Raw genomic sequence first — 15683 nt, forward strand, 5'->3', positions numbered from 1 at the left:
TACTTTTTGGGGCTTCAGTATGTTCAGAAGTTGTATAACGCGTTTAAATTCCTGAAGAGAACTGAGTTTAGTGAAGTACCACTAATATTGGTTGTGAGATCCAGCCGTACTGTTGCACCATATTCAGAAATTAAATGCTTTAATGGAATCTTCCTATCAATAGGAAGCTGTCATATTTTTAAATGAGACCTTAGAACAGGCTAGCTGCTAAGATCCCTTATTTTGTTACGATCAAGGTTGAAATATAAACGTAATGAAAAGGTCAAATCTGTTACGTAACGTCATGCGGTTTCAGTCCGGTTACAAAGTCCACATTAGCAGCTAAAACGTGAAAGAAAATAGAGAAAGCAGAGAGCAAAAAATAAAGAGGATACTTGAATGTCCCGGACGTTTATCTATGTTTATGTTTTTAATTTTTCCTTAACTAGCTGACTTATAGAGTTAACTTTCTAAAATAATCTTTTCCTTCTGTATCCTTTTTTTAATAGTCTTCTAGCCATGTAATATATTTTGATGTATTCCCATTGCCTTCCTTACTCAGACATTAATATCTATTTGTTGAACCATACTCCGCACTCAGTAATAATTGATTTTTAGCTGAAACCGTCCAAAATACATACAGTGTCAAAGTTTATAAATGCTTTCATATTTTAAGAAGTGAATACTTCACATTCATAAGCATTAACTACCCCCTCTCAATAATTTCTGGATTTGAATTATTCAGTAATCAAAGTGTCGAGAGGTTTATTTTATAGTGTAGTAACAGGAAAACATGTGCTACGATAACTCATTTTTAGTACTTGCTAAAGAGATAACCACTTAATATTGTTACAATGCTTGAGTAATGTGGTCATGATATTTGATTCACAGAGAAAATGAATTATCTGTTTGAACAGATATTTCAATTAACTAGTATAGAGAAGAGATCTGTGACTTGTACAACCCAACATAAATGATGTTTTCACAGTGAACACTAAGAATAATCAAACATAGTAGGAAAAATCAATGAACATGTAAATTTATTATTCGTATTTACATGTTAGATCAGAACTAAATTAAGAATGTTGTAGAAGATAGATAAAGAACAACAATTATGTAATTAATTTGCACATTATAATGGTTTTAGTATCTATCGAGTCTTCTGACCACGCAACAGTTACACGCGAAAAATCGGAATCCAAGACAAAGTTTTTATCAAGAATGCGGTGTTATTATTACAAAATGACATGCATAATAGTTACAGACATCAATTCGTAAAGTTTCTGTGGCGTTTAATGTGTCAGTTTATTTAAATATGAAAAGCACTTCCTGAAATAATTGCATAAAGTATGAGTAACAACTAGTAGCTGTCTAAAGTTGACGACTGTCCGTAGTCGAAACCGATACTAAAAACAAAAAAATAATTTGAGAACTGATATATCTAAACAAAGATTCAGTGAGTCCAAGAGAATTATAAGTAACTGCTACAATTACAGTAATAATTAGATCTTAAGTTAATGTAAATATTTAGAAGTGACAAACAACAATCAAGAAGTGTAATTCATTTGTATTGGCTTGTATGATATACTATATACTCAAAACAATGAAAAGTGAAATTAATTACTTAATACTGTTAAATAGTATGATTAACTCATAAAGATTATTAAACATGAAGAAATGAAAGTAAAATACCTAAGCAGAATTAGTAGTAAGATGAATTTTCGAAATTAAATTAACTCGATAAGGAAATGAAAGCGCGAATAAATTATTTGCCATTAAAAATAATCAAAACTATCGTGAATTTAGCATCATCAATATGAAGTAAATTTTTCCAAACCATTTTCCTCAATTAAGATGGTTTTTTCCTTATTTCATCCACCATAATTATTCGGTTTTGCATGTAGCCTTTCCTCTATACTTGTTTAAACCCCTTAGCTTCCTGTTGAAATGATTACATTGCTCAGTTTTCCAATTCTAAGTAACTTGCTCTTTCAATTTCTTTTTACAAACAACTTCAGTAATGTATATCACTTTTGATTATGCTCTATTATACGGATACATTTCAGTGTAATTCATAGATGTTTTTAATTTAAAAAAATTTTAAACAGTCAATTGATGTGAAATAAATTCTAGCTGTTCTACTTTTCAGTTATTGTTTTTACAACTAGTAAAGTTTAAACAGGGAGAAAGTTGGTAATATTAATTCTTGAATTCTTGTTCTCTAAAGGTAAACTTCATAAAATAACTTCTCTATGTATTTAACTTGATGTTTTCATCAGTAATTGTAACCATTTAATGTTCAGTTTATTAATTTGTGACTAATTGTTGATAATTCTTTATGAAGATATAAAACATAAGTGGACAAGTATTGTGTTGTTCTAATGTAGAAAGTGAAATTTTATTTGTTTTTCTTTTAACTCAGAATAATTAATAACTTACATTTACCATAGGTCATCCGTAAGTATAAGTATAATTGTATATGTAAAATGTGAAAATGTTTTCTTAATGAACAGAAAAACTTAACCATCGAACATCTATGTACTTGATATCATACCAACACTTTATCTTTTTATATAATTAATTTCCTTAATAAAATTTAACTCTTATTAGTTGAAATCAATGTCTAATTTTCAAGATTTATACTACTTTCCTAATATTAGTCATATATTACAATGACAGTATTCAATTTTTTAAGTGAAAAATCGGCTATAACTTATAGTTGGTTTACTTAACTCTCTGTTGATGCTTTTTTAGTTCACCCATTAGGGATACAGATTATTTATATCTGATCATAATCTAACTTTTCAGTTAATTATTTTTACGACAAAGAAATAACTGGAAATAGTTGTCTAAGGTTTTTCATAACACATTTTTTATGGCTGTTATCGATCATATGTCATTCCAATTTTGTCTCTTTTTCTAGTTGTGTTCTTAAGATGATTTGGAGAGTGAAGTTTGTTGAGTAATCCTTTTCAAGAGTGTAAATTGTTTTTTTTTATGACCTTTGTTTACATAATTTCTGTGATAGCTGAAGAAATGAATATATTCCTCATATTCCTAACTTACTCTTTCATATCTGTTGGGTCAAATAGTTGTCATTACTTAAGTTTGTGATAAATAACAAATTCGTTTTATGTGTCACTTCGTAAATGACAACTTACCGGTCATTCATATTTTCCTAAATATTCTCTTACGCAATCAAGGCAGTTTGATAAAAACTAAAAGAACTACTCGTAAGTTGTGGTAATATTGAAAAACGTATTTTTACTTCTGTGTTTATTACTTATTCAAGGTGTCTGGGATAACTTTACGATGGGCTTTATCTGGTTTACGAGCATGTTCTAACGCTTTATTGTCTTGTGCTGATCGGAAATCCTCATTTTGTCCAAAGGGATATAACATATTACCAGATGAACTTTTGGTGTATCGTTTTCTAAAAACACTGAGTTCAATTGTTATTCATGCATCACGTCATCCTTATCGATTAGTTCGACGTGAGTTGCTAACCTTAGTCACTGAACTTGACTGGGCATCTGTTGGATATTTAGAAGGAACACTGAAGACACATGAATTAGCAAAGGTTTGTTATTTAAAATATAGTTCTGTTTTTTTTTTATTAATAGGTGTTTCATGTTTGTGATTTAAATACCCTTTTTAGAAAAAACTAATTCGCTAATATCTACACTGAATTAATTATTTTACGGAAAATAAATTATAATAAGTCTAAGTGTTGCAAGCGTTATTATTAATTTTGTTAGCTTTCGTCCCATAAGATGCAAGAAAGGTTTGATCTGAATGTTTAGTTGCATTACATATTTATCGTATTTTGTAAACATTTTATCAATCATTGGCTCTACAGCAATATTTGTTTCAGAACATTCAAAACTAGTTAAAAGGTAGTACAACACTGCAGAAAAGAATATGTTTTTCTATACTATTCTAAATTCTGTTTTTTACACCATTAAAAGTATTCCATATGGAGTGTGTCGACATTTTAAAGATAGAAAATCCCAAATTAACGAAGGTCTCCATTACCAAACATCATCGACACACTTTAGGCGTTGTAAATAGAGATTTGTGACGTCTAATCACAATTTTTTTAAATACATTGTTAATAATTCTTTCTTCGCTTATTTGTTTTAGTCAGCACTGTTTTCTGTAATGCCTGCTAGACTGATTGATTTGACATGGACTGAGTGTTGGCGAATTTTATGTGATACTGATCCAGATTTACGTGAATTAGCTTCTACAGCATTAGTTGCATTAGCCTCCAATCTGACTAGTGGCATTGGTGATAATTTAGGTATTTTTACTGGAGGTTTACTACCAAACCGTATCAAGCGAAGTTTGCACTTTTGGCTGCCACAACCGTATTCAATAATTAGTAAGTGATAAGATGTCATGTAAAACAACTTAAACATATATATTTCTTGGCTATTTTCAGCGTTCCATTTATCCCTAAATAACCTACACCATTTTTTAGGCTGTATTAGGGTTTGATATTGTTTTGACTTATTAACCATGACACTGTGTAGAGTGGTTAGTTGGAAAGTTTTAAACCGTTCTCATTTTTCATGCAATTGGTCCCTTTCACGAATTTAGACAAAGCAAGAACGAACATATTTGCAAAACAACGTCAAGTGATTGTATTTCGTCGCATTATCTTCAACTACATATAGGCTAATAAGTCTCCTTATTGCCATTTATTAGCATAATATTGAACTTGATTGAATAAACTGTCAATCAATAAAGGATAAGTTATTTGGAGTGTAAAAGGAATTAAATATTAGTTTCAACAGGGTTATATAATTACTTAGAGCGATAGATCTAGAATACAATGAAAAGTCTGAAAAGTTGTAAAACGTAAAAAAAAATACCTGCGAGTTAAATTCACTAGATTGTAATTTCAATTAATTGATGAAAAAAGAATCGAAATACTTAAGTGACTTTGTTATCAGAACAGTTGAGGAAAAGCTACTGACTTTTTGAATACGAATTTCAGGTTTAAGTCTTTCAGTTGCTATGACTTCTTCAGCGAGTATTAATGAACTAGAATCGGGGTGTTTATTGATAACTTTGATCGCATTTAATTACATCTACTTTGTGTTCCGCGTCTAGTAAGTGATGTGGTACTTTCTTTCGCACTTCAAACAACTTATTCCCTATTCGTTGACACTTCATAATTATAAAAGTCAGAACTTTTGTAACTCGTTTTCGAATTATTATTATTGTTGTTATTATTTATAATTTTGGTATATAATTAAAAAGCCTCTCTTGACTCGTTTATATATAATTGTGACTTTTCATTTTATGGTACGTTGCGGTCAAATATGTCTGTATCTAAACCCACATATAAATAAAATAATACATTTGGTTATTTATTCTCTGAAGAAGTGGCTTACAGAGTCACGAAACGTCAGAAAATCTAATTTTCCTACTCATTGGGACATTACAAATATATTAGTTCATTTATGACAATCTACCCAATGCTCAATTCATTCGAAATTATCAAGTTAAACCTTGGTAATGATAACTATAAGCCCACATATGTTTGAATTATGATAATACTGGAGGTTGGTTGCTGACTTCTTTCTTGAACTCATGGTAGAAGATAGAGTAAGAGTTATAAATAGCGAATTAGTAGAAGTTTAGCTGTTTCGGCTCAAGGTAAACAGTGCTGCTTATCTGTATAACTGGCGGAGTCTGGGACACCAGGCTATGGAAGAACTAGTAGACGCGGAGTAAACAAAATTATAGCTAGAATTCTTAGCATGTAGTATTGGTTAGTGTCTTAAGACATGCCGAACATTATGAATAATTAGAAATAAGTAAACTTATTAGCTTATATGTGGCTGAAGAAAAAGCAACGAAATGCAATCACTTCATCGTATTTTGCAAATATTGTCGCTTTCGCTTTGTTTCCATTTCCCGCTCTTCTTTAAATATAATTAATTATTTCATGAGCAACTATATGTTAATTGTTCATGCTTCAATCGTGATCGGTTAATTTGGTTCCATCGGTCAGGAGCATAAAATAACCACTAGAAATGGTTAACACCCAAAGCACAAGGACTTAATGTCTTTAGGTGATTGATTCAGCTCACTATACTTCTATAGGTGTTACCGGCATATCTTTCGGCAGTTATTTAAATTTAAAAAATTCCAATTTTTTCCATACAGTGTAACATGAGTTGTGATTTTCAATTGTATGATTTTAGTGAATCATCAAATTAGTTATCTTAGGGAGACTTGATTATAAGAACATGGCACTGTCATATATAATAAGAGGTTACTTCTTAAGGTAAGTGAATACTACAAAGAGATTGCCCCCTTCAGTATATATCCTGATCGCAATTGCTTTGTAGTATTAAATTATGTTTGGTAGGAGCTAAAATTACATACTATCTATAGGTCTCAGAGTGGCCCTAATATCGTCCTGTGAATTAAAATCACCATTGAAATTCTGACTAAATATAGTACACACTGTTCCATTAGTACGTGATTTTATGTAATAATTGTTTCAGGATCTTTGGTTTGTGATGTTCAAAGTTTCTTCACATGCATGAACAATATTAACCATTCTTTCCAGCTACTTATTTTGATTGGTTTTTTATTCCATAGAATCAAAAGTTTCATGTTATGGTTTGGTTGGTGCTTTGGGTGTTCATGGTTTACCACCTTGTTTATCCACTCTACCAATGGAAATGGATGTTGGACCTATTGGACGACAGTTTTATCAATCACAAATGTCACAGTTATTGTATTCAGAGGCAGAACACAATAAAATAAGTAACCAAGTTACCGATTTTCGTTTATGTAGTGCAGGAACTACACGTCTCTTCCGTAAATGTTTGACTGCTCTAATGGAATTGCCATGTTCTAGTATTTTACCTGAAGATCGCTACATGCTGGTAAATTTTTATTTTCTAACGTAAACATTTTGGGTAATGGGTGCTTATTTCTACTAAAACAACTTCTGGGTTTTATTTACCTGAATACAATTCTGAATATATGCGGAGTATGGTAAATTTTTTAAGACTGATCACTGGATTGAAACTCTTATTATCTGCGTGGAATAACATGATTTATCACCAAAAAAATAGAATACCTTCCATAGTTATTACTCTCATTTCAGCCGGTTTTTTATTCACAAGGCAAGTAGTCAACAGCTTGAAACGGTAATTTTCTGGTTGTTATAATATACATATTACTTGTGCCACGCATTCGTATTTATAGTTGTTTGATAAATGTGAGTTTGTATGGTTATAAAAAGAGATTACATCATGATGTGATCTGAAAATCTCCACTTTGAGTTACATCGATGTACATCTACATGTTTACTTGCTTTTAGAGGGCAGCTTTCTTTCGCCGTACAAAGTGAACACTTTCTAAACGCATCTCAGAACACTACCCGGGATAGCTTTTAAGAGAGGAATGTGAAACAATCGGTTGTTCAGTACAAAGGAATCTTCCTTTCAAGTGTACACATTTACAAAAGTGGGATCAAAGGGAGGTCGAATAAAAAAACTTATGCACTACTGAGGCGTTGACAATCCGCTATTTCAAGCTTGAACTCTGCGTGCCAAATCATAACATTCAACCTCTCGTCCTTTCATAGCCTTAATGCCCTTTTCATTATGTTTTGGTCTTGTTTTCATTTTTATTACTACTATTTTGTACTTTTCAAAAACCATGTTCAGTTATTATCCTTTAAAAATTTTTGGTGACTTTTATTCAAACGTCATTACGACCTCCACGTTTTTTTAATTTTTTCTTTGTTTTTGTTGATTGCTCCTCATATTTTCTGATCCGTGAATTATTTTTACCCCCTTCCATCCTTCTCTAACTTCCTGATCACTACGCAACCTTCTGATATCTGAAATCTTGGATAATTTTACGATATAATCTATTTCTACTCTTCCATAGACTCGTACATTTGTCAAACAGCTATAAATACCAATGTACAGCTTAAGTAATCGATTTTGTTGGAAAGAAAATTTCCTGTGTTGTGTTCGCTTTACATTTTATTCAGTGACACAATAGGTTACCTTAATGTTCATTGCCTTTATCAAGCCTTTTTAATAAGACTAACTCTATGATAACGCTTCGTATATGTGATTTGTGGTCTCTTCATTATGATATGCGACAAGGTAAGAATGAGTTGTACACAGGTTTATGTGGAGCTACTCTGGGTTTCTCAACATACGTCCTCTTTCCTCCAGGTCTTACTCCATTTAATTACAATAATTCTTAAACTCTTAAACGTAAAATCTTTAGTCTTGATGTATCGTAGGTCAGTGGACGGTCTTAAATCGTCCTTTCGTATCTCAAGCAGTAGTTTCATTATTGGCTTTTTATTTAAACTTTATGACACATTTACCTGGGCTTCAAAAAATTTCGGAGGTCTACTAGTTTCTCAGGCAATCTACCACTTTACTGTAACACTCTAACATCAACATCCCTTTCCATAAGCAAGCAATATTTCTGCGTTATCTTCAGTCTAATGCTCATTACATACAAAAAACTTCAAGATTCAGTGACCATGATTGATATCACTAAGGTAGTATATGATGGGCTCCTGAACAGTATCGCTCTCTTACAGAAGTGCAAGCATCTTGTCTACGTTATAAGCGGCGGAATTGAGCACATTTAAAATCTGTCTTTGTGTTTATGATATCATTTTCCTAGATAAGTTTAGATGGGTTCCCCAACTCCCTCACTTAGTTGGTTTCACCTCTCGTATTTGTTCACAGATAATACGTTGATCTTTTTCATGGTATCATAACATACTGTCATTAATTACTAAATCCTGGCTCTGCTGTCATATGTTTTGAGCATCTATTTAGAAAAAGCATTGAAATCCATCATGTCAATCAAAATGGAAAGTAATGTTGCAGTTACAATATACTCAACTGTGATTGTCCACTAGCTTGTAAGCCTGTAACGTCTGTTGAAATAATAAGTCTGCATCTACTTATTTGTTAAGTTCACCAATGTAATGTTAAGTTATCCCTTTTAAATTTTAAATAAAGTAGAAATAATTCCGATAAATTTCCAATTTTACTCTCATTAAATGTCTCTGAATATTTAGTGTATTTTTATCATTTTTAAAAACTTTCCAGCTTGGTGTTGTTGGTTGCTTGAACCAGTTGATTGGATCATCTCATTTACTCAGTTATTCTCATTTATGGTTTGATCCTTCTCCATCATCATCAACTACCTCTGAGAGCACTTTATCAAATGAAAATTCCGTAAAACCTACTCACCGCAGATCACGTCTATCTCTCTTATCTTGGCATTGTCTCACTCTGTTGTCTTCAGCCCCAGTAACATCACTTGACTTAGAACTCCAGTCTTCTTTATTGAATTTGTGTACTGGTTGTGTAACACGTAAGTTATATTCTTGTATTATTCGACACTACATTAGAAAATAACTGAATACTGAAGTTGTAAGCTGACATTATATTCGTGTCATGTTTTCGGTCGGTCTACGTTAATTCCTAATTACGTTCTATTGGGATTATTTTCATACGAACAGAATCTAATGCTAACTCAGTAGAAGGGTAACTGATAAACAGTGTGACAATAATCCCCAACGTGACGCGTAAAAATGAAAAGTCAGAGGATCAAGGAAACTTGACATTCAAGAAGACGAATTGGGTTCGAACAACTCTGCATATTAAGTGAAAATACATGATCTTGAAACTCGACAAAGGATATTTCAGAAAACAACGAACTGCCAACTTGTGCAACCTCTAGTAGTTCGGAGCAGGAGTAACGATGATCCTGTGAAGATTATTGTGGAACGACAGTAACTATTCTCATTCTCTAGTTGGCTCTTTCAACTTTCCTGTTGCTCATTTTTGCGTATTCTATGCAAAATACTATCATTACTAGAGGAAAATATATATGTTTATTATAATACAGTACTTATTTATAATATTAAGTGCAAAATTTTTGATTAATATAAACGAATAGGAATTTATAATGAAATGCTTTTTTTTCTATGTATGGTTGATGCTACAAGAAAAACCAAATTGCGGTTTAATTTAAATTACTACCACTTGAAACCACTCCGGTTATGAACTTATTAAGGTGTACAATTGAACCTCTAATTCTGTCTCGTTTTTCATTTATCCATCGGGTTTTCCCGATTGATTTATGACTAAGAGATAATCGTACCAAATATAATTTGAGTCGTAGCAACGTAACCCCGACTAATAACTTATTATTCCACTGGGAAACATAGGTATCAAAAATTCATTTAATTTATAACATCAACATATATGTAAACGCAACGCAACATAATCTTCAACTGAAGCTACACTTCATCTTTAATGACTGACGCCCTAGTTGTCATGAAGTTAAAAGAAAGCACAAATTCTATTCTCTATGCAACTGACTTTGATTTACGGCGATCTGAGTGCGTATTTGTGGAATTTTTAGGGTGTCATTAAGAATCACTCGTTCCAAAGCATTTAATTCAAGTGTACCCATGCGATTTCAAACATTTCAATATTTTGACTGATTGGATTCTAATTATCAGGACGTAATGAATTATTTAACAGAAATATGAATTACATCATCAAGTAAACCTTATGTACGATGATTCATCGTAGTCACTTTTGCTTTACAGGTTGGTCTGTCTATACACTCTTGGATAGATCTTCGAAAGATAAAAATGGTAATGAATTACCTACTTCAAATAAACAACAACCATTTACTCGATATGCTTTGGCTTTTATGCAACATTTAATGAGGTTAGTAATGCTTATATTAAAAGTATATATTATTTGGTCTAAGCTTTGCGTAAATATAAATGATCTTATTTTTATTTATTTATTTGAACACATAAATATTGGTACAAAAAAGAACCAAATATATATACGCCACACAAAACAAGGAGAATTCGAAGAGGGAAAAAACGAAAACGAACAGATTAGTGTAAGGTAGTGTAATAATAAGAGTAATGATGGGGGAAACGGAAAGGTACAGTCGGAAGAAATTTTTCAGTTAAGGAAGAAACAACCATTTTTTATGAAGAAATTAAAAGAAGGTTACAGCAGGATCGCCACTGGCTTCTATTTTGAAACATATCTAATAACGTCTCTAACCACTATGTTGCACCATCGCTCGGACCCCAGCCGTGGAATCGTGAAGGACCAACAGAAGCCAGCCCTTTGCAGCTTTCTTTCATACCACGACACCATGTCATACACTGACCACCTCTCCGCTTTTTCCAACCAGTCCCAGCATCTGCACGACGTGGAATTCTCTGGGACGACATTCATAGTACATGTCCAAGCCACCGAAGTCGATGTTTCAAGATGGTGACACCAATTGGATTATCGTCTCTGTGCCCGAACGCACGATGCCGAACCTCTGCATTGCTAACATGGTGTTGCCACTGGATGTCAGCAATCCTTCGGAGACAACGATGATCAAACACAGAGAGTCGTCTAACATCCCCGACTCGGAGAGGCCAGGTTTCACAAGCATAGAGCAAAACTGCTCTTACCGACGCGTTGTAGATCCGACCATTTACAGCCTGATTTGCATAAGTCGCTCAGGCTTTCACTACACGTGAATTGATCTTATCACTCACGCCACCACCAGCACTTATGCAGCTACCTAGATACACGAACTTCTCAACTACTTCTATCTGCTCATCCTCCAGGGTGAGTACAGGATTAGAATCCTACCAGTCTTGTAGAAGTACTTTGCACTTCGAAGGTGCAGAGCAGATACCGTACCTACGAACACTGATTGCCAACTGATTAAGTGTGGATTGCATGGCTTGTGCATTATCGCTCAGTAAGACAATATCGTCCGCATACTCAAGGTCGATAAATCTTTCCTCAGGCAACAGATCCACACCGTCATTACTTGCATCCATCAGAGCTGTTTCCAGAATGTCGTCGATGGCAGGTAAGATTGGCGCAGATCAGGGCATAATCAGAGTCCAGATAGGTATTTCAAAAGGATTGGCAGTTTTGTACAAAACCACGCCGGCGGTAGCTGATCGCGACGTGATCACTCTGAGTCCAGGCTCGAGTTGCAGAGGGAGGACGCCAGGTGGCACATCGGCGATGTCTGTGCCGAAAGTTAGTGCTAGTCAGAAATAGGTTGTGGTCTGTGCACCGTTGCAGTAGACGGTCCCCGTTATCTGTCCTGCGACCAACAAGTCCCCATGGGCCACCTAAACGATTCTTTTCTGTGCCTAGACGCCCGACCTAAGCATTCAAGTCCCCGGCTAATACTACAATATCTGTCGAACGCATTTTCTGGAGAAGAACAGTTAAGTGGTGGTAGAATTTATGCTTGATTGCATTCGGGCTGCAATCTGTCGGGGCATAGGCGGAGATGACGAAAAGACATTGTTTCTCAACCCGATTTCTTCTCACTTTGATGGAAATTTCTAATCTAACTACACATAACCGACTGTTAATGGGGATCTAATCGATTAGTTCTGCCTCAGCTCTAGCGCTTAGTGCGACACCAACGCCAGCGAAACCAGATGAAGATGCCATATGGTCCCCGGATAAACGCATGTAAAAGAAGCTTTTTGAAGCGACAGATGGAGAGTGAATTTGTGGTACTTCACCAGAATCTTGAATACGGGTCTCGGATAGACAATAAACGCCGATATTAAGAATTTCCAAAGACATAACCAGCCTTATCTGTTGTCTGACCTGCATAAGTGTGCGAACGTTGAAGGCAGCCAGTTTGAATGGTGCACGTGGTTTCAGGAAAACTGCTTCAGTATTCGTATTTGATGGTAGTATACAATTTACAAAGTTAGTGACTCGAGAACGTTTAGATAGAACCAAGTTTCCACCATAGACGAGCTACTGTATAAGTCGAAAAATAAGGATACATAAAGTGGGAATAAAAGAGAGTGATTAAATGACGTAAAAAATGATAATAGTAACAATAATAATAATGTGAATCGTTTGATTGTTGATCGAAGCAAGACAAGTATTTTCCATAAGTATCGACATTTTCATTTTATTTGTGTGTGAGCTGTGATACTGATCGTGTACCCAGACCGAACCAGGTGGTTTCCTTAGGGGCCCACACCTCAAGCCTTTTGACCTAAAGGTCTGACCCACAAGGCAATGGAGCATCGTGAGGAGATGCAGTCCCATGGTATCCGGTGACCAACGATTGGTTCATACGCCACTTGTTCCCTCAGGATACTGGAGTTCATGTGCACCATTGTCTTGGGATCCGGTTAAAGCGCCGGACATTCGCTTTTCGTCGTGTCATTTTCGTAAACAGCACACCGCCACGAGAAGGCAGTGAGTAGGACTTCCTCTGCAGAGGCTGTATACGCGTGGCCGTGTGAGAGCATTTCAAGAGGGAGTGCGGACCCACCCCACTCCCAGCCGTACTAGGGCACTCGGGGGCGATCTGCAATTACCTATTATTTTTCTCAAGCATTCAAAGCTCCCCAATTCAATGCAAGGGGAAGAGAATGTGTTTAAGACAGAGAACATCATCTTTTATACAAAATAAAGTTTTACAAGGGTGCTAACTTCTCTTTTGTAACCTATTCCCCGTCTATTTGCTTTTGCCAATAAACTTTAAACTTTCTTTCAACCAATCGTCAATGGTATGTTAGTATTTTCGGAAAAATAAAAAATTGCCTTTTACCGGTTTCTGTACCTGTTTACAGTGCTTTTTATCGTAGTCATGCGATCCCATCTTCATGTCTGATTTAAATAATGTGGCTTAATATATATATTTCCTTTTGCCATCGGATTTTCGATATATATATATATATATATATATATATATATATATATTTCAAGGGATCTTAAGACCTATGGGGATGAAACCTGCTGTTTCATTATCTAAGATAGGTATTGATTTGTAAGTGAATTACATATTATATATATTTACAGAATAAACGGTCTTCCACAACGACTGATAACTTTGTTACACAAAGGTATATAATAGTGTAAGCAACCTATAAGTTATAGGTATGAACCGTTGAGTTTCGGTTATTTAAAGTTTTTTGCTCATTAACTCGATAATCTAAGGATCTCAACCACGAGCCACTGCTTATTGTTCTTGGATGATATCCTTGATGATAGATTAAGTGATGACTGTCAATTTTTCAGTACAGATATACCCTGAACTAAACAAAGCTGTCATTGAGAAAACAAAGTAATTTTATCAAAGCTCATTGGTCCGACTACCGTACTATTCGAAGAGAAAAATAAGAGAGAAATACGTTTCAATATAGAATAAATAACAAGTTTTCACACCCCTACTTTTAAAATCTGTAACATCTTTGCACTGCTACAGTTAATGTGAAAATGCATAATTTTTTCTAGATTGTACCATCTGATTCTTATATCTACAATTAGAATATTTCTATTTAATCTCTAAGTTGTTGCAGTCGTTACTTTATCGTTCAAATTTCACTAAAAAAATAAACTTCAATAATCTACGTTTAAAGTGGCGAAGTATTGTTGTCTAGATTGTACAGTCGACTATGTAGTATTATTTACGTTCATCTTTCTTACTTACGAGGCCTTGCTGTTATTTATTTCCAAAAACAATGGTCAGGACGATGGAAATCTTACTTTCTTTATAGTCAAATTTTATTTACAGTGACATATAGTCAGCAGTGCTACCGACTTTTTGTGCGTATGTTTACTTTATCAATAGGGTTTGTTGCATACTATGGCATATTTTCGAAGGGATTCGCTTACCTCAACATCATCAACATGATTCAGTAACCTCCAAAATTCCAATCAGTTCAATTTACTCTGGTATATCCGAATCATTTATGCATTCTGTAGCGAATTTAGCTCAGACAAGAACCCATTTTTCTATGACCAAATTTGATCACGAAATCATCAATTCTCCTGCTGGTGCCGTCAATAATACTCCTATGAGCGACAGTGGTACTATTGGTAGTGTGGATACATCATCTAGTAAGAAACGTAATTATGGAACAAAATTAGGTGGTTCTCTGAGAAAACATTTGCCAGGTAAGATATTCATATACATATTATTTGTGGCAAATTCATATCATTAGAAATATGTAGTTTCCGTAGTAAAAGTATGGTATAGAGATGAGCCAGCCAGAATTAAAATTTTCTTTGTGAAATTTATGTATCACATATAACGAGAAGTAGAAATAACTTTGTATGCTCCTCAAGACGCTTAAACTGATAACAAAAAATAATTTCTTACTACCATAGAGTAAAATTAATAGTGTTAAGTGTATCAAATGCTCACTTGTGTCTCTATAAATTAGATGTAACAGTTGTGTTGACACTGTTCCTAAATCTTAAATGCAAATACTTAGTCCTGAAACTAATTTTAACCTACTAACAACCTTTTTTTTTTATAAACGAACTAATCAGATAAGACTTAAATATTTATGCGAAATTTTTTTATTTACATAATTACAGTGCAGTTTCTCATCATAGGTAAAACAGTTTGGGTTGAAAATTCTGACATTAAACCCCTGATTCCAACCTCAAATATTTAATCTTAACTAAGAACAGTGTGAGAACTCTTAATAAGTTATTTGAGTTTTTCAAAGGGTTCGGGAAGACAAACAATCTGTATCTATAGGGATGAATTTGTCTTTTTTCAATCCAAAAGGAAAGTAACTTGTAAAAGACGTTAATGTGTTCATTAATCATGTAAAATCTTTTTATACTCATCAATGCTATTTATTT

General features: G+C 33.9%; 1 protein-coding gene across 1 annotated transcript in view; it reads left to right on the plus strand.

Moving 5' to 3' along the window:
* SNAI2_2 (Snail 2) overlaps window positions 1–15683 on the plus strand; it is a 109913-nt gene that overhangs the window by 23067 nt on the left and 71163 nt on the right. Inside the window, exons 11-16 of the mRNA XM_051212307.1 lie at window positions 3272–3559; window positions 4123–4363; window positions 6601–6890; window positions 9102–9369; window positions 10616–10739; window positions 14659–14984. Coding sequence (XP_051073340.1) covers window positions 3272–3559; window positions 4123–4363; window positions 6601–6890; window positions 9102–9369; window positions 10616–10739; window positions 14659–14984 — 1537 coding nt within the window. The remainder of the gene's footprint in view (window positions 1–3271; window positions 3560–4122; window positions 4364–6600; window positions 6891–9101; window positions 9370–10615; window positions 10740–14658; window positions 14985–15683) is intronic.

The sequence above is a fragment of the Schistosoma haematobium genome, chromosome 1 (assembly GCF_000699445.3).
Source record: "Schistosoma haematobium chromosome 1, whole genome shotgun sequence".
NCBI classification, from domain to species: Eukaryota; Metazoa; Platyhelminthes; class Trematoda; order Strigeidida; family Schistosomatidae; genus Schistosoma; species Schistosoma haematobium.